The 23,615-nt window shown below is 45.7% G+C and overlaps 2 protein-coding genes across 2 annotated transcripts; one reads left to right on the top strand and one right to left on the bottom strand.

The window, feature by feature from the left end:
- Positions 1–658: 658 nt before the first annotated feature.
- NFS1 (NFS1 cysteine desulfurase) lies at positions 659–19,921 on the bottom strand. Its single transcript, XM_060078234.1, has 13 exons — positions 19,765–19,921; positions 19,039–19,148; positions 18,207–18,323; positions 17,108–17,191; positions 13,576–13,728; positions 11,031–11,124; positions 10,160–10,294; positions 7,083–7,240; positions 6,569–6,674; positions 6,408–6,489; positions 5,689–5,772; positions 5,185–5,274; positions 659–1,405 (listed from the first exon to the last, which is right to left on the bottom strand). The coding sequence occupies exons 1-13, from the start codon at positions 19,862–19,864 to the stop codon at positions 1,342–1,344; spliced, it is 1,377 nt and encodes a 458-aa protein (XP_059934217.1). The 5' UTR covers positions 19,865–19,921; the 3' UTR covers positions 659–1,341.
- A 4-nt stretch (positions 19,922–19,925) lies between these two features.
- ROMO1 (reactive oxygen species modulator 1) lies at positions 19,926–21,506 on the top strand. The gene is made up of 3 exons (XM_060078235.1): positions 19,926–20,009; positions 20,197–20,327; positions 21,313–21,506. Exons 2-3 carry the CDS (start codon positions 20,197–20,199, stop codon positions 21,419–21,421), a joined length of 240 nt encoding a protein of 79 aa, XP_059934218.1. The 5' UTR covers positions 19,926–20,009; the 3' UTR covers positions 21,422–21,506.
- Positions 21,507–23,615: the final 2,109 nt, after the last annotated feature.

Below are 23,615 nucleotides of genomic sequence, written 5' to 3'. Positions count from 1 at the left end.
TCTTGCTGTTCCTTCTTATTCCTCACTCATCCCTAGCTCTTTCGATGGCTAGAAATCATGTTTTTGCTTAATTAACACCTGCTCAACAAAACTTTCCTAGTACACCCAGCATGGTAGGTTTTCTCCATTACTTCCCCTTTCCACTCTGTTTCTGCCATAGCACTCATCACAATCTATAATAGCCTTTTTGTTTAATTCTTACTTTCTTCTGAATTTTTTTTTTTTTTTTTTTGCGGTACGTGGGCCTCTCACTGTTGTGGCCTCTCCCGTTGCGGAGCGCAGGCTCCGGATGCACAGGCTCAGCGGCCATGGCTCACGGGCCCAGCTGCTCCGCGGCATGTGGGATCTTCCCAGACCAGGGCACAAACCCGTGTCCCCTGCATCGGCAGGCGGACTCTCAACCACTGCACCACCAGGGAAGCCCTAATTCTTACTTTCTGTCTACTAGAATGAAAGCTCAATGAGGGTCCTTTTTGGTCCTGTTAACCAGTTTATCCAGAATAATGTCAGGCACCTGAGAGGCATGCAACTAATTGTTGACTGAAGAGATAGGCAAGCAGACTCGCTATGGAAATCAAGTGGAGTGGTAGTCTTACTCCACGATTCCCAAGTACAGCTTGGAATTCTCCCTGAGCCTCTCATAAAGTCACAGAATAAATAGAGGAAGGTGATTTTATTTCTCTAATTTGCAAATTAACAATTTTTTAAAAAGAAACATAAATTAGTACAATAATAGGTAGAGTCATACACATATTTCTGGCTCCATTAGGTCAAAAGAAAAGAAGGACAAGAACACAAAGGAGACAAGCCTTCTAAGAAACTTGCTGTTCAGTCTATAGTCAATATGAAAAGGTAGCCTTTGGAGCCACAAAAAAGATGAAATCATAGATGATTATGCTTGATTCTAAAGGAGTCAATCTCTCTGAGCAGCAGTAAGCAACAACTCAAATGTCCAAGCAGAGCATCAGGGTCCCTGAACAAAGAGCCTTCTTCTGGTTCCTTGGGCTCCCCCCACCAAGGGTATAGGCTCCCCAAGCAGTAGCAGTATCATTCATAGCAAATGTCCCTCCTGTTTCAGGATGAGAACATCCACTCACTATAAGACCACAGAAGGACTCCTGGAGAGAAATGGGTAGTGTTCCCCACCAAAGGAGCTGAGGCTGGAGAAAGATTGTTTTCTCATGTTTCTGTCTTGGAAGCAGGCCAATGCTGAAGTCAACTGCGCTATACCAATTCTGGTGTGAACATGGAACAGCCACTGCGGGTAACAAGGTACCTGGCTGTGCATGGGTTGATGAGGCAGGAGAAGCCAGGCCAGCACAAAGTCAGAGGCCCACTCTTCTAGTGTTGGGTCCACTTGATGCTCTTGAGGTCAATGCCATCCTGCACCATCTCCCAGAGAGGGCTGCCAAAGAGAAGAGGTATTTGAATGAGTGAAGGCTTAGGAAGCAGCCAGCACTGGCTCCTGGGCTGTAAGCCTTGACTTGCCTCCATCTGCTCCATGTGGGATCTTCGTTGCTGCGTGCAGGATCTTTAGTTGTGGCATGCGGGACCCTAGTTCCCTGACCAGGGATCAAACCGGGGCCCCCTGCATTGGGAGAGCGGAGTCTCAACCACTGGACCACCAGGCAAGTCCCCTTGTTTCTTGGTTTTGCTCTAGTTCTCAGAGACAGAACTTAGCCCTAAATCACCTGAATATGTAGCACCCTTATCCAGTTCTCACCAGATTCATCTCCCCAGAGTTCACTATGCTTCCAACATTCCTGGCTCCATTCAAAAGGATCTTTTGGATCTTAGACCTGGGCATCCCATCTCATACGGGAACTGCTGCTGGATATCTCTGCTAAGCTCTGATCCCCTTCAGCTTGAATGCCTTAGATAATGTTCCCAGACCAGATATTACTTCAATGTGTTATGACCATGGGATTTTGGTTTGGATTTCTCCAGTTAACTTTCTTCTACCCAATTTCATTCTATTCTTGGTTTATCTCTCTCCACTACACTATGCATTCCCAGAATGCCTTTCTTTCTTTCTTTTAATTTATTTTTGGCCATGCCCCATGGCATGCAGGGATCTTAGTTCCCCGACTAGGGATCGAACCCGTTCCCCCTGCAGTGGAAGCACAGAGTCTTAACCACTGGACCGTCAGGGAAGTCCCCCAGCACACCTTTCTATTTGACATTTTCCAAGTCTCCTTAAAGTTAGCCATCTCCTTCCTGTCCCTTCTTTTTAGGGAAGGTCACTTAATATCATAGGCTCACAAAATAAAACTCTGGCTGAGGGTAATGAGACCAGGTTGAATTCAGTTTCTAAAGGATCAGAAGGAATAGGGTGAAAATGCTGAAACCATACAGATAGGAAGAATAAGTCTTTCCTGGCAGCACAGTCAGTAGAAATGTGCTCTGAGTGTGCCAGAGAGTACCAGAAAGCCAAGCCAAGGAAGAATCTAAGCAAGCTACAGATATTTAAGCAATACAATTAGACCCTGCAAAGGAAAATCCAGAGCCCAGAAAGGCCTGGGAGAGCTCACAAAGGGAAGCATCTCCATGAGCAACACAGGGCAATAGGTGGGTCAGATGCACAGTCACAGAACTTTCTCATTCTCACCAACTAGACCAAGAGAATCTTCAAAGTCAAATTGAGCCAAAACAGAAATCTGAAAAAGTCCAGAGGCCCTGATGTTCCCATAAGGAAGCAGAGCTCTATGGCTACTAGGGGAACCCCTGGTAGCAGCTGGCTGGTAAAGCATCTCTTGACCTTTATAAGCATCTTTACAAAGAAAACTCTGAGTAATGGTTCTTTTTTTTTTTTTTAAATAAATTTATTTATTTATTTTTAATTTTTTTGGCTGCATTGGGTCTGTTGCTGTGTGCGGGCTTTTTCTCTAGTTGCACCAAGTGGGGGCTTCTCTTTGTTGCGGTGCATGGGCTTCTCATTGCGGTGGCTTCTCTTGTTGTGGAGCACAGGCTCTAGAGCGCAGGCTCAGAAGTTGTGGCGCACGGGCTTAGTTGCTCTGCGGCATGTGCAATCTTCCTGGACCAGGGCTCGAACCCGTGTCTCCTGCACTGGCAGGCGGATCCTTAACCACTGTGCCACCAGGGAAGTCCTGAATAATGGTTCTTAACCTTTTGAGTATCTTATGAAAACTATGGACTGTCTTCCAAAGAAAATGCACAACTGTAAAACACTTAGCATACAATTTCAGGGCTATCATGTACCTCCTGAAGTCCAGCCAAAGAACCCAAATTAAGTTCCCTATCTTAAAAATCCCTATTTTTTTTTTTTTTTTTTTTTTTGCTGTATGTGGGCCTCCCACTGCTGTGGCCTCACCCGTTGCGGAGCACAGGCTCCGGACGCGCAGGCTCAGCGGCCATGGCTCACGGACCCAGCCGCTCCGCGGCATGTGGGATCCTCCTGGACCGGGACACGAACCCGTGTCCCCCTCATCGGCAGGCGGACCCCCAACCACTGCGCCACCAGGGGAGCCCAAAAATCCCTATCTTAAAGAGAGTTTTCCTAAACTTAGTCAACAAATCACGAATTTTGTATTGATATTGCTGCAATGACAACTATTAATACTATCGATAAAATAATGGGGGGGCTTCCCTGGTGGCGCAGTGGTTAAGAATCCGCCTGCCAATGCAGGGGACACGGGTTCGGGCCCTGGTCCAGGAAGATCCCACATGCCGCAGAGCAACCAAGCCCGTGCACCACAACTACTGAGCCTGCGCTCTAGAGCCCGCGAGCCACAACTACTGAAGCCTAAGCGCCTAGAGCCTGTGCTCTGCAACAAAAGAAGACACCGCAGGGAGAAGCCCGCGCACCACAACAGAGCCCCACTCTCCACAACTAGAGAAAGCCCGCACACAGCAACGAAGACCCAACACAGCCAAAAACAAAAATAAATTTTAAAAATTTTAAATAAATAAATAAAATAAAATAACGGGGAATTCCCTGGCGGTCCAGTGGTTAAGACTCTGCACTTCGGGACTTCCCTGGTGGCGCAGCGGTTGAGAATCTGCCTGCTAATGCAGGGGGCACGGGTTCGAGCCCTGGTCGGGGAAGATCCCACATGCCGTGGAGCAACTAGGCCCGCGAGCCACAACTACTGAGCTTGCGCATCTGAAGCCTGTGCTCCGCAACAAGAGAGGCCGCGATAGTGAGAGGCCCGTGTACCGCAATGAAGAGTGGCCCCCGCTTGCCACAACTAGAGAAAGCCTCGCACAGAAACGAAGACCCAACACAGCCAAAAATAAATAAATAAATTTTGAAATAAATAAATAAATACTCCTGTTCTCTGTTTAAAAAAAAAAAGAAAAAAAGACTCCGCACTTCCACTGCAGGGGGCACGGGTTCAATCCCTGGTCAGGGAACTAAGATCCTAAAAGCCATGCAGCCAAATAAATAAAATTTAATTAAATAATGAAAAACATCTGAATTTATTCAGTTCTTTAGGGTTTTTTTTTGTTTTTTGGCCATGTGGGGTCTTCTTTGCTGCGTGTGGGCTTTCTCTAGCAGCAGCGAGCAGGGGCTTCTCTTGTTGCGGAGCACAGGCTCTAGGTGCATGGGCTTCAGTAGTTGTGGCATGCGGGCTTCAGTCGTTGTTGCTCATGGGCTCTAGAGCGCAGGCTCAGTAGTTGTGGCACACAGGCTTAGTTGCCCTGTGGCATGTGGGATCTTCCCGGACCAGGGCTCGAACCCACGTCCCCTGCATTGGCAGGCGGATTCTTAACCGCTGCGCCACCAGGGAAGTCCAGTTCTTTAGTTTTTTTTTTTTTTTTTTGCGGTACGCGGGCCTCTCACGTTGTGGCCTCTCCCATTGCGGAGCACAGGCTCCGGACGTGCAGGCCCAGTGGCCATGGCTCACGGGCCCAGCCGCTCTGCGGCATGTGGGATCCTCCCGGACCGGGGCACGAACCCATGTCCCCTGCATCGGCAGGCGGACTCTCAACCACTGCGCCACCAGGGAAGCCCCAGTTCTTTAGTTTTTAAAGACACCTTTTCATACTCTAAAAACAAGTAGCCAAGAGGATCCACTTTCCTGCTTTGTGGTATCTTCTAAATCCTAAAATTCAAGGATTCTCAAACTTTGGTTTCTGGCAGTGTGAATACACAGCCTAAGGATAAGAGAGGAGCCAGCACAGCAGTTTCTTCCAAAGGGTCTCTGGTACAAGAGTGCATACCTCATTTCTCGAAGACGCTTCACATGGTAAAGGCACTTCTCCACTGTGTAGTCTACTTCCTCCTCTGTAGTGAAACGGCCGATGCCAAACCTGAAAAAGACACAGAGAGGAGCTCTGCATCAGACCTGTGGCACCAGGGTAAATTCATTCAGCAAATGCTCAATGAGGATCTACTCCACAAAAGACATGGAGAGAACATGGTCCCTCCCCTAGGGGGCAGAGTTTCTCCGAACATGGTCTGTGCGCCACCTCAGAATCACTCTAGAAGTTTCCTACTGCTCCTCCAAACCTAATGAATCAGAATCTCTAGTGTGGCACTCAGACCTCTTCATCTTTCACAAACTTCCCAGGTGACAGTCGATGAGGTCTGCGAACCACTGCTAGAGAAACTTTCATGAAGAATGAAGAAGGGATAAGTTTAACTAAATTGAGGAAGACTCTAACAGGAGAAGAAGAATACAAAAGAGGATGCCTTTCATAAATGCTGCAGCTCACATGACCGACCTGATAGAAGAGTGAGCTAAATCCTCATCAGCGCCAATTGCTCGAAGGACGTAAGAGGGCTCCAGGGATGCAGAGGTGCAGGCACTGAGGAGAAGGACACAGAGCCTTGCTCAGTTCAGCAATAAATCTGCTTTTGGCCACAAACCTCCAGTCTTGCTCCCACCCTCAGACCCCTGAAGTCATACCATGGAGACAAAAGAGACATTCTAATCTGACACAGCGAAAGGGCCAGATGCTGCTAGCTGCCCTGGCCCCTGTGGAGGATAACCTCCTTGAGGAGGACACTGCCAAAGCATGACAGAGCATGATACCACGTGAGCTAGGTGTCACACCAAGAGGCAGCAGGCACCAGGTGCTCACTCCCCTACAACCGGATGCATTATCTGTCTAGGCCTGGACAGCAGCGAAGCCCTTGGTGGCCTCTGAAGCATCCTTGAATTCTGGAGGCCAGTAACAGAACTACCAGAATAACACTAGAACAGATACATACATCTCCTGGGACCACAAAAGGCACAAAACTCTACCACAGGAGGCCCTCCTAGGGTGGCAAACTTTAGCCTGTGCCCAGCCAGCTAAAAATAGGTGCTTACAAAATGACTTTTACTCTCAACTAAGAGCTCTTGTGCCTGTCGTCTCCACAATGGGAAGCTTATTAACCTAACACTTAAAGCCAGACTAACTGGTCCTGCCACAGTCCCTGTCTATCCAGTCCAACTCACCTCCCCGAGGATAAGGCAACATCCTTGAGTGCCATCAGCAGACTCTCCCCTTCCACATACGCAAAGGAGAGGTTGATACAGCCTGGAAGAGTGAATTACTATGAGAGAAGGCTCAGAGTCTCCAGCTCTTCCAGATGGGGAGAGAATGGGCACGTCTGTACCTGGGTAATGGTGCTCAGGGTCCCCATTCATCACCACGTCTGGAAGGCTCTTCATTATCTTCCGTGTCAGTCGTTCTGCTAACTTCGAGATCCGCTTGTGGTCATACTGAGGAGCAGGCAAGGGAGGACTAAGCATAAGTGACCATTAACAGCTCAGAAACACACAGGACGAGGAGCCCTGCCCAGTGCCCAGAAGTGACTGTGCATCTGACCCACCTCTTGCCCTGTGTTGCTCAAGGAGACCACTGTATCCCCAAGACTGAGCACAGAGATGCTCAATAACTGGACAGATGGTTTCAATAACCCAGAATAAATGAGCTGATAACTACTGAAGCGCCTGGATTTTGGAGCCCATAACACCTCCCTCAATAAGATGCCAGCAGCACTGGGACAAAGATGGTTTTCTTAAACCTCCTCTTCTGGCAAAGATCTGACCCAGTCATGCCCAGAAGCCTCAACACGGGAGACCCAGCACAGGGGAAGAATCTGTGGGAGGGAACTGCTCTCCGCATACCTCCATCTCTTGCTGTGCCACCTCACACGCAGCCCCCAGCCCCACCACCAAGGGTGTGGGTACTGTCCCAGACCGCATGCCCCGCTCCTGCCCCCCTCCACTCTGCAGGGCCTCCACACGCACACGGGGCCGGCGGCGAATGTAGATGGCACCAACCCCTGGGAAACAAAGTTTATTACAAAAAAAGAGAAAAAGGAAAATGCAGATGAAACAAAATATCACTTTTCAAAGGGGTCAAAATATTCTTTCAACTTTTCTGTAAGCTTGACATTTTTCAAAAAAAAAATTGGGGGAAAAGAAGAAACAGCAGCAAAAGCATAGTATTTATCCAAATTATTTTATACCAGAAGGAGTGATAGCCAAAATGGTTTAAAGTAGCTCCCTATGCATGTATAAAATGACATCATGCAACGCAGCATTATTCATAATAGCAAATAATTGGAAACAATTTAGATGTCCATAATCAGGAAAATGGGCAAATAAATTATGGTACATCCATGCCTGAAATTCAAAGGAGGTGTATAAAAGAATTAGGAAGCTCCTTCTGTACTACCACTATAAAATCTCCAAGGTACGTTGTTAGAACACTGGTGAAATGTGAATAATGTCTGTACTTCAGTTTAAAAAAATTAAAGATGCATTGTTAGGGGAAGATGCAATGAGTATAGTATGCTACTGTTTGAGTAAAAAAGGGGAAGGGGGGCTTCCCTGGTGGCGCAGTGGTTGAGAGTCCGCCTGCCGATGCAGAGGACATGGGTTCGTGCCCGGGTCCAGGAAGATCCCACATGCCGCGGAGCGGCTGGGCCCGTGAGCCATGGCCGCTGAGCCTGCGCGTCCGGAGCCTGCGCTCCGCAACGGGAGAGGCCACAACAGTGAGAGGCCCACGTACCGCCAAAAAAAGAAAAGGGGGAAGGGGGTGAAGTATATATGTGATTATAAATTTGTTTGTTTGTTTGTTTGTTTGTTTTTGGCCATGTTGGGTCTTGGTTGCCGTGCATGGGCTTTCTCTTGTTGCGGAGCACGGGCTCTAGGCGGCGCGGGCTTCAGTAGTTGTGGCACGCGGGCTCAGCAGCTGTGGCTCGTGGGCTCTAGAGCGCAGGCTCAGTAGTTGCAGTGCATGGGCTTAGTTGCTCCGCAGCATGTGGGATCTTCCCAGACCAGGGCTCAAACCCGTGTCCCCTGCACTGGCAGGCAGATTCCTAAACACTGTGCCACCGGGGAAGTCCCATATATGTGATTATAAATGCATAAAATAGTTCTAGAAAAATACTCAAGAAACTGTCTCCCTAGGGGGAACTGCATGGCTTAGAGACAGAGGTGAGAGACTTGCCACAGTGTACTTTTTTGCAGCTTTTGAATTTTGAACCATATTACCTTGTCTAAATAGAATAAAAATTTTTAATTTTTAAAAAAATTAAAACCTTGAGGGAAAAGAAGGGGAGAAGTCAGAATGGAAGTAAAAATTAGCATAATCTCCTAGGATCTATCAAAACTTAAAAATGTATACAACTTGTGACTCAGCAAATCTGTTTATGGGAATTTCATACCAAAATATGAGCATGAATGTACAAAGATATTCACTAAGTAGCCAAGGGTTTTGAATAGAGTGAGCACTTGCTAAAGGTCACCTTCTCCCTCACAGAACAACTACTGACTATTGAGGCAGAGACTACAAGTACCATAGCAAGTAAGGCAATGGTTCCCAAATTTATTATGAAGCACCCTAGTTTTAAAATAATTTATGTGCCAAACTGCATTTATTAAGAAATATTTCATTTCCCCATTAAAATAAAATCAAATTCAAGTATCCTACACTTTCTGAATCTCTGCAGTTCCCAGGTTCAGAGAGTCAGTGCTCAGATACTACATCTGGATAGTGAAGGATACCATATTATCTAAATCTATTTAGATCCTGAGTTCAAAAAGCAAGAGTTTGGGGCCTCCCTGGTGGCGCAGTGGTTGAGAGTCCGCCTGCCGATGCAGGGGATACGGGTTCGTGCCCCGGTCTGGGAGGATCCCATATGCCGCGGAGCGGCTGGGCCCGTGAGCCATGGCCACTGGGCCTGCGCATCCGGAGCCTGTGCTCCGCAACGGGAGAGGCCACAACAGTGAGAGGCCCACATACCGCAAAAAGAAAAAAAGAAAAAAAAAAAAAAAAAAGCAAGAGTTTGGATAGTGAGGGATACCTGTACACATTTAAGTGCTGATCAGAGCTTCTGCTCATTATGAGTTAATTTTATCAAAACAGATTTATCTACAAAAAAAGCCAATAAGCCAATTTTGGTTAAAGATAGAACACCTGTTGGGCTTACAAAAACACTCTTTACAACCTCTGGGAGCCTTCAGAAGAAGCCCCTCTTATATACTTCCAGGAGTTATCACACCTTTTTCCACAAGGCGTACATCCAGATGACACACCCCGCAGACACAGCAAGCGTACTGGCAGAACCAACTACCACAGGCCCTCACCCAACAGACAGAGGAGGAGTTGTTCATTTTGGATGGCTACCTCCATAAAATAGAGGACAATAGTCTCTTCCCAAAGATTGGGGTGCAGAGGGAGAATTCCAGCTAGAAAACATTCCTAGGCCAATAGGACCATAGGAAACAGACAAGTATCCTTGAGAGATTGATAGGAGCAAAGACTACTAAAACTAGGAACAAACACCAAGAAACATAAAAGCCCATACAATCTTCCCCTAAGGCTAAAGCAAGACACGAGGGAATGAAGAACTCAAAGAATATTGATCTGCAAATCACAATGGGGTAGACAAGATAACTGGACTTATCCAGCTAATTTTATATGACAAAACCTTTGTTCCTCAACCAAATTAACATCTACATGAAAGTATTTTCTAAAGAGACCAGTGAAGAATGGCCTGCTATATAGTAACTGCTAGAATCTACCAATAAGCACATGTTCCTAGCTATTGCTAAATGACACTTGCATTCTGCAGGGCACTCTGAATATACAATTTCCTCTGAGAGCAGTGATAGTCCCAAATGAGTCCCAGGAACACCTGTCAAAGAGTTTGCCGGGAGGTCCAGAGAGCAGGAACTCTAGGAGGGGCTAGTACCTTTCGGACCATAGATTTTGTGACCACTGATGCTCATGAGATCAATTTTCATGTCGTTGACGTCGAGTGGGATTTTTCCAACAGCCTGGGCTGCATCAGTATGGAAATACACCTTTCTGGAACTGCAAATGTGCCCTGAGAAAACAACAAAGGGGAAGAACCAGAGCACAATGTTAGGAAGTAACCTGGCAGTGGTCCCACAATGTACCATGAGTTCTAAGGCAAAATTATACATGGCATTGGCCACTAGCCACATAGTAAATCACTTCTCTCTCTTTCTGTCTCTGTCTCTCTCTCATTCTCAGCTCTAGTGTCCTTGACTAGAATAAACAAGAGCAAGTGCAAAACACCCAATCAAAACACCCCCGATATTCTGATTCTTAAGACTCTTCCTAAAAAATAAAAAAATAATAATAAAAAAAAAGATAAGACTCTTCCTACCTCATTAACACTGGCCTTTCATTGTATCGGATTAACTTTTAGATCCTTTTGATTTAAAAGAAGCAAAGATTAACAGATCTATTTGCTAATGTACCTAAGAGGTTACAGGGCGAGTGCCTCTGGCTCTATGAGCATAGTAAAGAGATGTTCTAAAACAAAAAAGGTAAAAGAGGAAGAGAAAAAAGGTGGAGGTTTTTTGTTTTGTTTTCTGCACCAAGTGCAATAAAATGAAAACAACATAAAGGGTACTACACCTGGATTCAAATACTAGCTATGCTATTTACAATATGTCCTTGAACAAGGAACTGAAGCTCTCTCTCTCTTAGTTTCCTTACCTCATTCTATAAAGTGTTACAGCTCCTAGTCCAGTCCTTCTCCTCAGATGGATCCCAGTGGTGGGCAAGCGTCAGGGTCCACCCATGATACTCACCTATTTCTGCAATGGGCTGCTTCACTCCAATCTCATTGTTCACTGTCATGACTGAGACCAGACTGGTATCCGGCTGGATGGCAGCCTCTAGTTCCTAAGAATATCAGGAGTAAGGAAACTATATAGTACCAACAAAGTCCTCCCTAACTCAGAATGTATGCAAGCTTAGTCTTGAAAAGGGGCCTTTCACTACACACCTACCGGAGTGGGTAAAATTAAAATAGTGACAACACAAAATGCTGGCAAGGATGCAAAGAAACTGGATCACTCATATACTACTGGTGGGAACCTAAAATGGTACAACCACACTGAAAAACAGTTTGGTAATTTTTGTTTCTTATAAAACTAAACATGAAATTACCATATGACCCAGTAATTGCACTCTTGGGCATTACCTCAGGGAAATGTAAACTTAAATTCACACCAGAAAACCGATACATAAATGTTCATGGTAGCTTTATTCATAATAGCCAAAACCTAAAAACAACCCAGATGTCCTTCAACAGGTAAATGGTTAAAGAAACTGTGTACTTCCATTACATGGAATACTATTCAGCAATAAAAAGGTACAGACTACTGAGACATGCAACAACTTAAATGACTCGCCAAAGACTTATGCTAAATTAAAAGGGCCAATCCTAAAAGGTTACGTACTATATTATTCCATTTACATAACGTTATTGAAAAGACAAAATTAAAGAAATGGAGATCAAATTAGTGGTTTTAAAAGAAGACCATGGGACTTCCCTGGTGGTCCAGTGGTAAAGAATCCACCTTACAATGCAGGCGGATCTGATCTGGGTTTGATCGTGGTCAGGGAACTAAGATCCCACATGCCGTGGGGCAACTAAACCCATGCACCACAACTACTGAGCTCGCGCGCCCTGGAGCCTGCATGCCACAACTACAGAAGAGAAAACCCGCAGGCCGCAACTAGAGAGAAGCCCACGCACCACAATGAACAGCCTGCGCGCCGCAACGAAAGATCCTGCATGCCTCAACAAAGATCCTGCGTACCACAACTAAGGCCCGACGCAGCCAAAAATAAAATTAATTAATTAATTAATTAATTAATCTTAAAAAAAAAAAAGAAGACCATGAAGCATCATTGTGGTGATAGTTACATGAAACTACACATGTGATGAAACTGCATAGAGCTAAACATACACACAAGTGAGTACAAGTAAAACTGGGGAAATCAGAGCAAGATGGATAGATTCTATCAACATCAATATCCTGGTTGTAATATTATACTATACTTCTGTAAGATGTTATCATTAAGGGAAACTGACAGAGGGTACATGAGATCTCTCTGTATTACTTCTGACAACTGCATGAGAATCTATAATTATTTAAAAATTAAAAGTTTAATAAAAAAAGAGGGGGAGCCTTTCCTACATAAGGTTGTCAGGGTAAAAAGCAGCAAAGAACAAAGTAAGTAGTAAAAAAAAAAAGGCTACTATTTTCAACACTGAGGTAGGGACCACATTTAACTAAATTTTTTTTTTTTTTTTTTTTTTTGGCGGTACGCGGGCCTCTCACTGCTGTGGCCTCTCCCATTGCGGAGCACAGGCTCCAGACGCGCAGGCTCAGCGGCCATGGCTCACGGGCCCAGCTGCTCTGCCGCATGTGGGATCTTCCCGGACCAGGGCATGAACCCGCGTCCCCTGCATCGGCAGGCGGACTCTCAACCACTGTGCCACCAGGGAAGCCCTAACTAAAATATTTATCTTACAGAAACTAGTAATCAACCTCCCAACATCTATTATGCTTTCCCTGACACTGGTCTGATGTAGGTTCTCAAAGTTATGTTTCTCTCAGCTTCTTGTTTACTTCCTTTATTGCATATATCCCAATTCATAATTATTTCATTTATGTGTTTGTTTACATGTTAACTGTCCCCTTCACTAGAATATAAGCTCCTTGAAGGCAGGGACTAACATCCTACTTAATGGTGAAAGCTTTCATCTAAGATCAGGAAGAAAACAAGGGTATCTGCTCTCACCACTTTTATTCAACTTTGTACTAGAAGTTCTTGCCTGGGCAACTGGGCAAGAAAAAGAAATAAAAGCCCTCCACGTTGCAAAGAAAATAGTAAAATTATCTCTATTTGCACATCACAGGGATCTGTCCACAAATTATATATTAGGATTTGTCTAGGGATGCTGATATCCAAAATTTGGTGGAGAAGATAGGACCCAAAGTTGACATATAAAGATATGGGCCAAAAAGGGAAATATTATTCACAAAAATGACCCCTACTCTTTTGAAGGATGAGAAACATCAGTGCAGGGAGAAGGAGGCCAGACCTTTCCCATGCTGGCTCTCACACAGACCAGGAAGCACCAACAAAGCTGAGAAACAAATCTTCCACAGAAAAGGAAGATGGTACACACTCAAGGGGAACATACTCTGAGTCACACTGCAAGGCCTATTTCTCTAAACCCCTCCCTCACCATTAGATCTAGTCCTTCAAGCTCCAGCTGAGGCTGAAGAGATAGATTTATAGGATGAAGCCAGGCTCCTCCTATTTTGTCCCTCTTACCTTCAGGTCGATGATCCCACTCTTCTTCACTGGGAGGTAGGTGACCTGAAAGCCCTCAGCTTCCAGTGAACGGCAGGAGTCCAAGACACACTTGTGTTCTGTCTGTGTGGTGATCAAGTGCTTTTTCCGTGATCTGTAGAACCTGGCCACCCCCTAGAAATTGGTAGTGGTGAAAGGAAGAAGAATATACTCAGAGAGACAGCAGTGACTTCCATCCTAGTGGTAGGGAGTACGTGGACAAAGGCAGTATATGCTCCAACATCAATTCTCTGACACCAACTGCATGTCCTATAAGTCAATTTAATTCTGACACTAACTATCCCAAGTTAGCGCAAATCCCACAGATTAAGGGCCTCAGTCCCACAAGACCGCCTCCACTTCAGATGCAAGCCGTAAGGCCTAGGTGTCACAAGTCACCCACCCATACTTCCCCAGCTGGCTACAAATACAGGGCTTCCCACAGTCCCCTAAGGTTCAGTAATTCTCTATGATTCACAGAACTCAATGAAAACACTATATTACTATCATAGCTTTGTCACAAAGGATACAACCCAGGAACAGCCAAATGGAAGAGATGCACAGGGTAAGTTCTGGGGCAGGGAGGGGCACAGAGTTTCCATGCCCTCTCCCTGTAAATCTAAGAATGCCACCTTCCAGTACAACCATGAGTTTGCCAACCTGGAAGCTCCTCTGAGTTTTGTTTTCCAGAGTTTTTATGGGGGTTTCATAACACAGGCACAACTGATTAAATCATTGGCCATATGACTGGACTCCATCTCCAGCCCCCCTCTCTTCCCCAGATGAAAGTTACAACTCTCTAATCACATTCTTGGTCCTTCTGGAGTGGCCAGCATGTCCCTTGAAACTATCTAAGGGCCCACCATGAATCACTTCATCACCAGAAACTCAGGTATGGTACAAAGGGGCTTGTTATGAATAACAAAACACATTCCTAGCATTCAGGAAACTGCAAGGTTTTAGAAGCCCTGTGCCAGGAACACAGGACAAAGAACAAATATATTTTTTATTGTACCATAGGTGGAAAGTGGGGAACATTGCTATCCTTGCATCCCAGGAAAAGTCTTTCTCTTTTATTTCTATTTAAATACAAAACATGCAAATATGGTGATACCCAAAGCTGGCAGTGCAGAAGTGAAACTCATAGACACATTCCTTGCTGTTGGCATTATTTACACTATAATCTCTTCAGAAATCATTTATAAAGATGAATTAATTAAAAGCTGAATTCACACTCTTTACTGTGATTCCTCTTTTGGGAATTTACCTTAGGGCAGTGGTCCCCAACCTTCTTTTTTTTTTTTTTTTTTTTTTTTTTTTTTTTTTTTTTTTTTTTTTTTTTTTTTTTTTGCGGTATGCGGGCCTCTCACTGTTGTGGCCTCCCCCGTTGCGGAGCACAGGCTCCGGACGCGCAGGCTCCGGACGTGCAGGCTCAGCGGCCATGGCTCACGGGCCCAGCCGCTCCGCGGCATATGGGATCCTCCCAGACCGGGGCACGAACCCGTATCCCCTGCATCGGCAGGCGGACTCTCAACCACTTGCGCCACCAGGGAGGCCCCCCAACCTTCTTGGCACCAGGGACCAGTTTCATGGAAGACAGTTCTTCCATGGATGGGGGGGGCGGGGTTCAGGCAGTAATGCGAGCTATGGGGAGCGGCAGATGAAGCTTCACTCGCTCGCCTGTCTGCTGCTCACCTCCTGCTGTGCGACCTGGTTCATAGACCGGTAGCGGTCCATGGCCCGGGGGTTGGGGACCCCTGCCTTAGGGAAATATTTCAAAGGATAGATGAAGCTTTAGAGACAAAATATGCTTTAGTTATATTTACAATCCTTAAAAACATAGAAAGATTAAACACATCCAACAACAGAGAAATGAACAGTAAACTGCAATAACACAACTCCATGAAAAAGAATATAGTTAGATTAAAAACTACGGAGTTTGAAATGGAAAAACATAGGATATGTTATTAATGGTTACAGAAGAATAAATGTGGCATGCTACAATATGTGAAAATATTAAAAGCAAATTCATATGTATGTATAATTTGTTTTCTAGAACAATACTAAACAGACTTGAGGTCAGAATAGGGGAGGAAGAAGTGGAAGACCTACACTTTATTTTAAACCTTTCCATAGGGTTAAAAAAAAAAATCTCACCACATATGCATGAATTCCTTTAAAAAAAATAAAATAAATAAAATGTGCAACCCAGTCCCTCTCAGAGCTTATAAGAATACTACTTTAAAAGCAGAATATGAAACTAATTAGGCCAAAATTATAACTTCATAAAAACTGTACGAAAACAAAAAACAAAAAAACCTGTATGTTCTTGAGGACAAGGAACATAAAAATGAAAACATTAGAAGTTCCCTCCCCACCTCCTATCTCACTTACCCAAAGTGCTGAATCCTCTAATAGCAGACAGATATTTATTCTACCCGTCTAGGAGACTAGGGGAAAGCTGTCGCAACTACTCTAGCAATCCTTGGCCTCTAGGTTTGGGAATCTGCGGAAACCTTCAAAGCAAACATTTTCAAAGTTCTGAAAATGCTCCCCATTCCAGAAACCATCCTCATCTTTGGAGAGACCACACCCCTGGCTCTGTGGCCTCTGCAGTCCCAAGGAAGGATACCTTCCTTCTAAAGGGATCAGGCAGAGTACTGATGACTCTGGAACCTGGCCCAGGTCTAGGCCTCCTTTACTCAGTCCAAGGTCATAAAAAGCCATACTGGCAACACAGGTGAGAGACAGTGGTGAGAGGGGGTGGAGCCAGAGTTGAACCTACAGCAGCCCACAATTTAACAGAGCCTTGGTATTTACACAAGTGACCCTGGCAACCAGACCCAGTCAGACGTGTTTATGTTCTGTGAAACACCGACATGACTACTGAGACTGGAATTTTACTTCTGTTAGCACCGAAGATCTGTAGGTCCTAAGGATAGAGTGACTAATCTCAGAATGGGTGATCAAGTGAATGTCTGCAGAAGGCACCACAGCAACCAGTACAAAACAGGGACATCTAAAGAAAACAGGAGGAACATGCTGCAAACAGATCTCATCAGAAAGAAAGGGAAGGCTGAGAGGAAGGCAGCCCTGAAATCACAGATATAAGTGTGAAGCTGGTAACAAGAAGTAGAGAAATATATCCAATTACAAGTGTATTCTGGACTTCACTGTGACTAGATCAAAAGGATGGGGAAAAGGGTTGAGTCACCATTATTTACTCTTTGAAGTAGCTGCCGTCCAAAACACCACATGGTTGATGGTCCAAGAGCCACCTCCTTTCCTATCCAACTACCTCACTGAACTCAGTTCAACAGGAGCAAAGACTTAAGATAGAGTAGACTGCAAAGGGCTGAAGGAAGCAACAAATCAGAAAGAGTATGTGTCTGTATTTTCTTCACAATAGAGTGAAAGTGGGTGGCTAGGAAATATATATGAGCCTAGATGATGGCAGGACACCACCTCCCAGGTCAGGAAAGCCCAGATATGCCCTTTGGTTCCCTTCTCTTACCTTAATTGCTATGTTGTTGGATTCAGTAGCGCCACTAGTGAAGATAATCTCACGAGGATCAGCCCCAATCAGAGATGCTACTTGCTGCAAGCCAAGAAACAAAAATAAGTAGCATCAGTTCCCTAGGCAGGACTGCAGCTGCAGAGACAACTAAGACAAAGGTCTGGAGCAAGAAGAGTTCCACTGCATTCTATCAACTGCTCAAGAAGCAGCTCTGTACCCACTAGAATCAGACAAGGGGATATATTCAGCTACATCCCAGATCCCAGGCTCTTTTCCAGCCCAATACAAAATAATAACTTCGGTGTTTTTGAAAAAGCACTTATTGAGCTCTTAGTATGTATACGCATCAGGTTAATAAACACATCACCAGGGCTTCTCTGGTGGTGCAGTGGTTGAGAATCTGCCTGCCAATGCAGGGGACACAGGTTCAAGCCCTGGTCTGGGAAGATCCCGCATGCTGCGGAGCAACTAGGCCCGTGAGCCACAACTACTGAGCCTGCGCGTCTGGAGCCTGTGCTCCGCAACAAGAGAGGCCGCAACAGTGAGAGGCCTGCGCACTGCGATGAAGAGTGGACCCCGCTCGCCGCAACTAGAGAAAGCCTTCGCACAGAAACGAAGACCTAACACAGCCAAAAATAAATAAATAAATAAATATATATATATATATATATATATATATATAAACACATCACCAGAATTGTCTGATTTAATCCACCCAATAACCCTAAGAAGTAGGAACTACTACAATCTCTATTTTCTTTTTCTTTCTTTCTTTCTTTTTTTGGCCATGTTGGGCGGATTGCAGAATCTTAGTTCCCCAACCAGGGATCGAACCCAGGCCCTTCCCAATCTCCATTTTCAGTGTGAGGAAACTGAGGCTTCGAGAAATCAGATAACTGGCCAAAGGTCATTTAGCTAGGAAATGTGGGAACTAATCAAATGCCTTCAGACGGACTCCAAAGGCCTGTTCTTTGAATCTCTTCCTGAGAGAGCCCCAAGCCATTTTCACCTCCACCCACAGCTACAAAAAAAGAAATGCCTCCCACAGGCCACTGACCCTCTGACATCCGAACCTCCTAGAGTCCTCTGTACTAACCTGGCGAGCACGTTCCATGGCTGCCTCACTCTCCCAGCCATAAGCATGTGTCCGGGAATGTGGGTTCCCATAGTAGTTGACTAGGTAAGGGAGCATGGCATCAAGCACCCGAGGGTCCTGAGTATAACAGAACAGATCAGTCTCCTTGAGCCCATAGTTAACTCGGGCCCCACTCCATCCCCTGAGACCTGCCCAACCTGCCTCAGCACACTCCCAACCCTTCAGACCCTGCCTAGATTAGGCCTCAAACATTCTTCCATCCCCTCAGGTACTAACCAAATGTTAGCCTAATATACTCCCCTACCAACCCATCTTAAATCAGATTATTCTACCATCTGCTCAGATAATCTACAAACATTGCCCTGTCCTGATAGCCGTGTCTGCAGGTGTTTCCACTCCTGCCAAGAAATGTGATCTACGAGAGCACAGGACATGACAGAGCCCACATGTTGATGAAAACGTGCATTAATATTCAAGTGTTTATCATGCGCCAGGCGCTGTTCTAAGGGCTACTTTATGTCTTTTAACCTATTTAATTCTTGCCCAAATTCACGTAGTAAGTAGCAATCCAGCTAATTCCAGAGCCTATGCTTTTAACTACTACCAGAGTGCCTGCACTGAGTGATGTGTCCAAGATCAATAGCTAGTAAGTAGTAAAGCCATTTTTAGAGGATTACAACTTAAGCCTCCTGACTCCTGGCTCATTGCTTTTCCCAACACACAGTTCTCAATGGCTCTTACTGCTACAGGGATTCAGCCATTTCTGTGCATTACCACTTCTACAATATAATTCCTAAAAACAGCTTGGGGAAAGCTGCCCCTCGATCCTTACCAGAGGAGTTGTAGCTTGCACATCCATATACAGAGGTCGCAGCACTGATTCCGCCTCCGGAGCAGTGGCTGCATCTGAGGGAACAGCAGACTGGGAAGCATGGTCTACAACTGACAACAAATAGAACCGAGTGGCCACGTGAGAGTATGCAACTCTGCACACAGGGCATCCAAGACAGCAGAAGGTAAAAGCTGGATAGAGGTGAGATAAATTTAAGGGATGCTGAGGTCGAATCTCAGTGGAAAAGGTAACAAAACATCAGAAAACTTGAGCCAACTGTAAAAAGAGGTAAGGGAGAGAGACAGGGTTCTTGGAGGGGAGTGCTAAGACAACATTCAAATTGCATCGTTGGGAGTGAGGAAACCTCTGAAAGGGCAAAGCCACTGAGAAGGAATGTGGAGACGGTATGTAAGATCTCCTTCAAAGGCTACTGGCTGGACGACTGGCATCTCTAAAGTTTGGCCAGGAGAGGTCCGAAGGCCGAGCATCAAGGGCTCTGAGGGCCTGCAGGGAAGGATCTGAAGTGCGGGAGGGGGACGCGCGGCGAAGTCAACCGGTCGGAGGGCCGGCATGAGAAAGTTTGAGGGGGGAAGCCAAGAGGAAGGATCAGAGGGTCTGGGTAGCGGGCGGAAGAGGGAGGCTCCTGAATACGCAGGTGCGTCCCCGCGCCCAGGGGAAAGATCCTCGCCTCCGGGAAGGTGGCAGCGAGCGGGCCCCGGATCGTACCGCACAGGCGCAGCCCCCGAGTGGGTGCCTTCGCCCTCGGCCACGGAGCGGCGGGGGCGGCCGCAGCCACCAGCCTCCAAGAGGTTCTCAGTAACATCATCTCCGCCCGAAATGGCTGCTGTCCCCAGCTACAGGCTCCCGGAAATACTACGCCGCGCCCCGGAAGCGGTTCCTCTGGCCGCGAGTGCGCTCCGCCTCGCGTTCCGTGTGAGACGTAGAGCTGAGCGACCGAGGCCGCGAGCAAGGTAAGGTGGGGGCACCGCGGCGCGGGGACTCGAACGCTTAGAAGGTGATGGAGCCGGGCTACACCCTTCTTTTCCTTCCCGGATTTCCCCGAACCCCCGGGCTCGCTCCCTACCCCACCTCCTACCGCCCCTGCCCGACTCGGGCTGGCGGCTAGGCCCGCACTCCCCAAACCTTCGAACCCCGCAGATGCCGGTGGCCGTGGGCCCCTATGGACAGTCACAACCAAGCTGCTTCGACCGCGTGAAGATGGGCTTTGTGATGGGTTGCGCCGTGGGCATGGCCGCCGGGGCGCTCTTCGGCACCTTTTCCTGTCTCAGGTGAGGGGCATGGGCCGTGATCTCTGGGCGGGACTACCGGACTTTCCCGCCCCATACCACTCGGCCTGCCGCTTCTTTCCAATTCCCTCGCTGCCCTCTAACGAGCGAGACTGATTTCCTAACAACCTTCAGTCTGGGAGGACGGGTTGGAAGCCTAAATGGTTGAGAATATGAGCTCTGACTCAAACCACTCTCTGGCCCCTTACTCATTTTGTAACCTTAGGCAAGTTGGAGCCTGGGTTTCAAGTGTAAAATGAGGTCAGTAACCTCTACATCATAGAGTTATAAGGCTCAAATCAGACCACACTTAGCACACAATCTGGCACATATTAAGTGCTCAATAAAAGGCTATTCTTACTGTCTTCCTGCTGTTATATTTATTTCCAATTGCGCGTAGCGAAACAAACTTGATTAAATTTACTGGAACAGGATGTAGAAATTAAGCAGATAAACTCTACACCCTGTCATTTTCACACGTAAAAGAGACTATTCCCATTTTTCCAGATTGTAAATTATCATTTACTGAGCACTTACTGTCAGTCACGGTGCTAAATGCCCTGTTACCACAGCAGTGCTGTGAATGCTGTGCTCCTCATTTTACACTTGACACAGCCTGTAAATTGCATTCTTAGTTCTTGAACCCAGGTTTGACATCCCTATCGTTGTTTTAACACTAGGAAACCGTCTAAAAGGCAGATGTCTTATTGGATCATAAACCAGCACAAAAAAATGGTTTCCCTGTCCACGTACTTTATACTGCTTCTGCTGCCTCCCAGAAACAGAAGTCAGTTGATACATTCATCAGAATCCACCTAGAGACCCTAATGGACCCTTTTCCTTGGCATTACACAACCCATATGGGAAGAGATAACGTCCTGCCAGACTTCAGCAGTGCCCATTATAAACACAAATTGGAAAAGGGCAGTTAATGTTCCTCCCTGTATTTTTGTTCCCAATTGGCCCCATCTTGGTTTCCTCCTCTCAGGATCGGAATGCGGGGTCGGGAGCTGATGGGCGGCATCGGGAAAACCATGATGCAGAGTGGCGGCACCTTTGGCACATTCATGGCCATTGGGATGGGCATCCGGTGCTAATCAGGGCAGTGGTTGCCCACAACATCCACCCCCTCCCATCATTCCCAGCCCATGTACTATAATAAAACAAGTCTGAGTATTGTGAGTTTCTGTTAGAAGCATTTTTTCTCTCAGCCTGTTACCCAGCTTGGTTAATCTTTGCAGGTGAGCTAATGAGGTTTGGTGTCTTGTTTCACAAGACCTTTCTCTGTTAGTCCAAAGTTGGAGGGACTTCCCTGGTGGCCCAGTGGCTAAGACTAGGTGCTCCCAATGCAGAGGACCCGGGTTTGATCCCTGCTCAGGGAACTAGATCCCACATGCCACAACGAAGACCCAGCGCAGCCAAATAAGTACTTTTTAAAAAAAAGTTTAGAATGATTCTGCATGCCTGGGACTTTTCAGATTCTAGTAAATCCTTATTATTCAACCCTTTAAGGTTGATGCTATTAGTTTTACGCCTTTAAAATGTTAAGTCTAGATTTTCCTCAAGGTCACTGGTTAGCTATTACATTGTTCACCCAAAAATTGTCCTTCAGATGACTTGATCACAGAAAGAACAAATTCAAACCAACTTTATAGCCTCTCAGCTTCATGAATCCCAGATGATTTTCTAACCAGCCATCAGTGAAGATGTAAACTTTACCAACTGACCCCCCCCATTCTATTAATTAGCTTAAGGTAAGCTCACCCTCACCTGTACAAGCAACATATTCCTTGATATTGCTCTAAACTGAGTTCCCCTCAAATATTTCTCAATCATTAAGATGTTAATAAATGTTATTAATAAACTACACTGGAATATTTGGGGGGCATAAAGACACTCAGATCTAACTGCAATCAAGGACACTCCCAGAAATCACAGCACCTAAAAAATTCACAACCAAATTGGATGTTGTCTCAGGAATTGATTAAAGGATCTCACTCCGAATAGCCATTTGAGCTATTTTCTATTTGACTGAACTCTTTAACAAATTTGCTTTGAACATCATTTACAACCCAAATTTCTTTTATCTATCTTTGGCTGTGTTGGGTCTTCGTTGCTGTGCACGGGCTTTCTCTAGTTGCGGTGAGCAAGGGCTACTCTTCTTGGGGTGCATGGGCTTCTCGTTGTAGCTTCTCTGGTGGAGCACAGGCTCTTGGGGAACAGGCTTCAGTAGTTGTGGCACACGGGCTTAGTTGCTCTGCTGCATGTGGGATCTTCCTGGACCAGGGCTCGAACCTGTGTCCCCTGAATTGGCAGGCGGATTCTTAACCACTGCACCACCAGGGAAGCCCTATAACCCAAATTTCATTCTTCGGTAGTGGGCAAATTTTTGCCACCTCTTAACAGATGAGATTAAATCACACCTGAAGGCACCTTTGCTGGCCCAGTTCCCTAGAAAGGAATGACAGAACAAACCTGATAGTACTTGATCCAAGAATAAATTTTTAATTACTAGGAGATAATTTGGAAAGAAAAAAGTTGGCATTATGTATGTCTCTGCCACCCAATAACACTGCTGCCTGGTGTTCAAAAATAAAGTTAACTTGAATCTTGAAATTTTTCTTCAGGTTAAATAACTGAAGCAAGTAAGGGAATTACAAACATTCCTCAAAAGGGTTGGTAGAAAACTGATGCCTCCAAATTCAAACTGAGTTATCTTGATATCTGAATAAATCTGTAATACTTATGATTCAGCCCTAACAAATCAATACAGTAGTAGTAACAAATTCAGGCAGGTGAGGAAATCAGTACTGGAAGGAACAATTAGGAGCAACATCCCCTACTCAAAAGATGCAACCTAGACACAAAAACTTGAAGCAGAGTTCAGAGTATAAATCATGAAGGGTTGCTGACCAAGTAAAGTTAAAGCTCAAAAATGCAGTTAAATCAATTTGGGAAACCAGTTTGAACTTACACCATTTTCTCCAGTATTTGCTTTTAAATAACGAGGCATTTTTTTCCACCACAAAGATGTCCAGAAAATGTAGGAGAGACTTAAGGATGCCCAGGTTTCAGGCCTGGTCAAATCAGTTTGGTTTTCTTTTTCGTAAATTCCTCAGTTTTGATATAATACCCTAAATAAGTAGTACGGTAGTAAGACTGATACAGAGGAATGTAGAGGGACAACTTGAGGGCTGAGGGCAACAGTTTCACTAAGAATTTTCCCGAAGAGGCAACTAAAAAGTCAAAGAAACTAATATTCTATTTCCAAGTTTCTGTGACTTTAAAACA

This window comes from Mesoplodon densirostris, chromosome 16 (assembly GCF_025265405.1).
Source record: "Mesoplodon densirostris isolate mMesDen1 chromosome 16, mMesDen1 primary haplotype, whole genome shotgun sequence".
Lineage (NCBI taxonomy): Eukaryota > Metazoa > Chordata > Mammalia > Artiodactyla > Ziphiidae > Mesoplodon > Mesoplodon densirostris.
Note: the sequence above shows the minus strand (reverse complement) of the source record. Positions and strands in the feature narration are given on the sequence as shown.

Bases quoted from the DNA above. Each gene is read 5' to 3' on its own strand.
- NFS1 (XM_060078234.1), bottom strand. From the start codon at position 19,864: ATGATGTTACTGAGAACCTCTTGGAGGCTGGTGGCTGCGGCCGCCCCC. The intron at 19,149-19,764 runs GTACGATCCGGG...ATTTGTTGTCAG, and splicing joins TCGGGGGCTGCGCCTGTGCG to TTGTAGACCATGCTTCCCAG. The intron at 6,675-7,082 runs GTATGCGGAGAG...CCTGCTCCTCAG, and splicing joins TGGCACAGCAAGAGATGGAG to TATGACCACAAGCGGATCTC.
- ROMO1 (XM_060078235.1), top strand. From the start codon at position 20,197: ATGCCGGTGGCCGTGGGCCCCTATGGACAGTCACAACCAAGCTGCTTC. The intron at 20,328-21,312 runs GTGAGGGGCATG...TCCTCCTCTCAG, and splicing joins GGCACCTTTTCCTGTCTCAG to GATCGGAATGCGGGGTCGGG.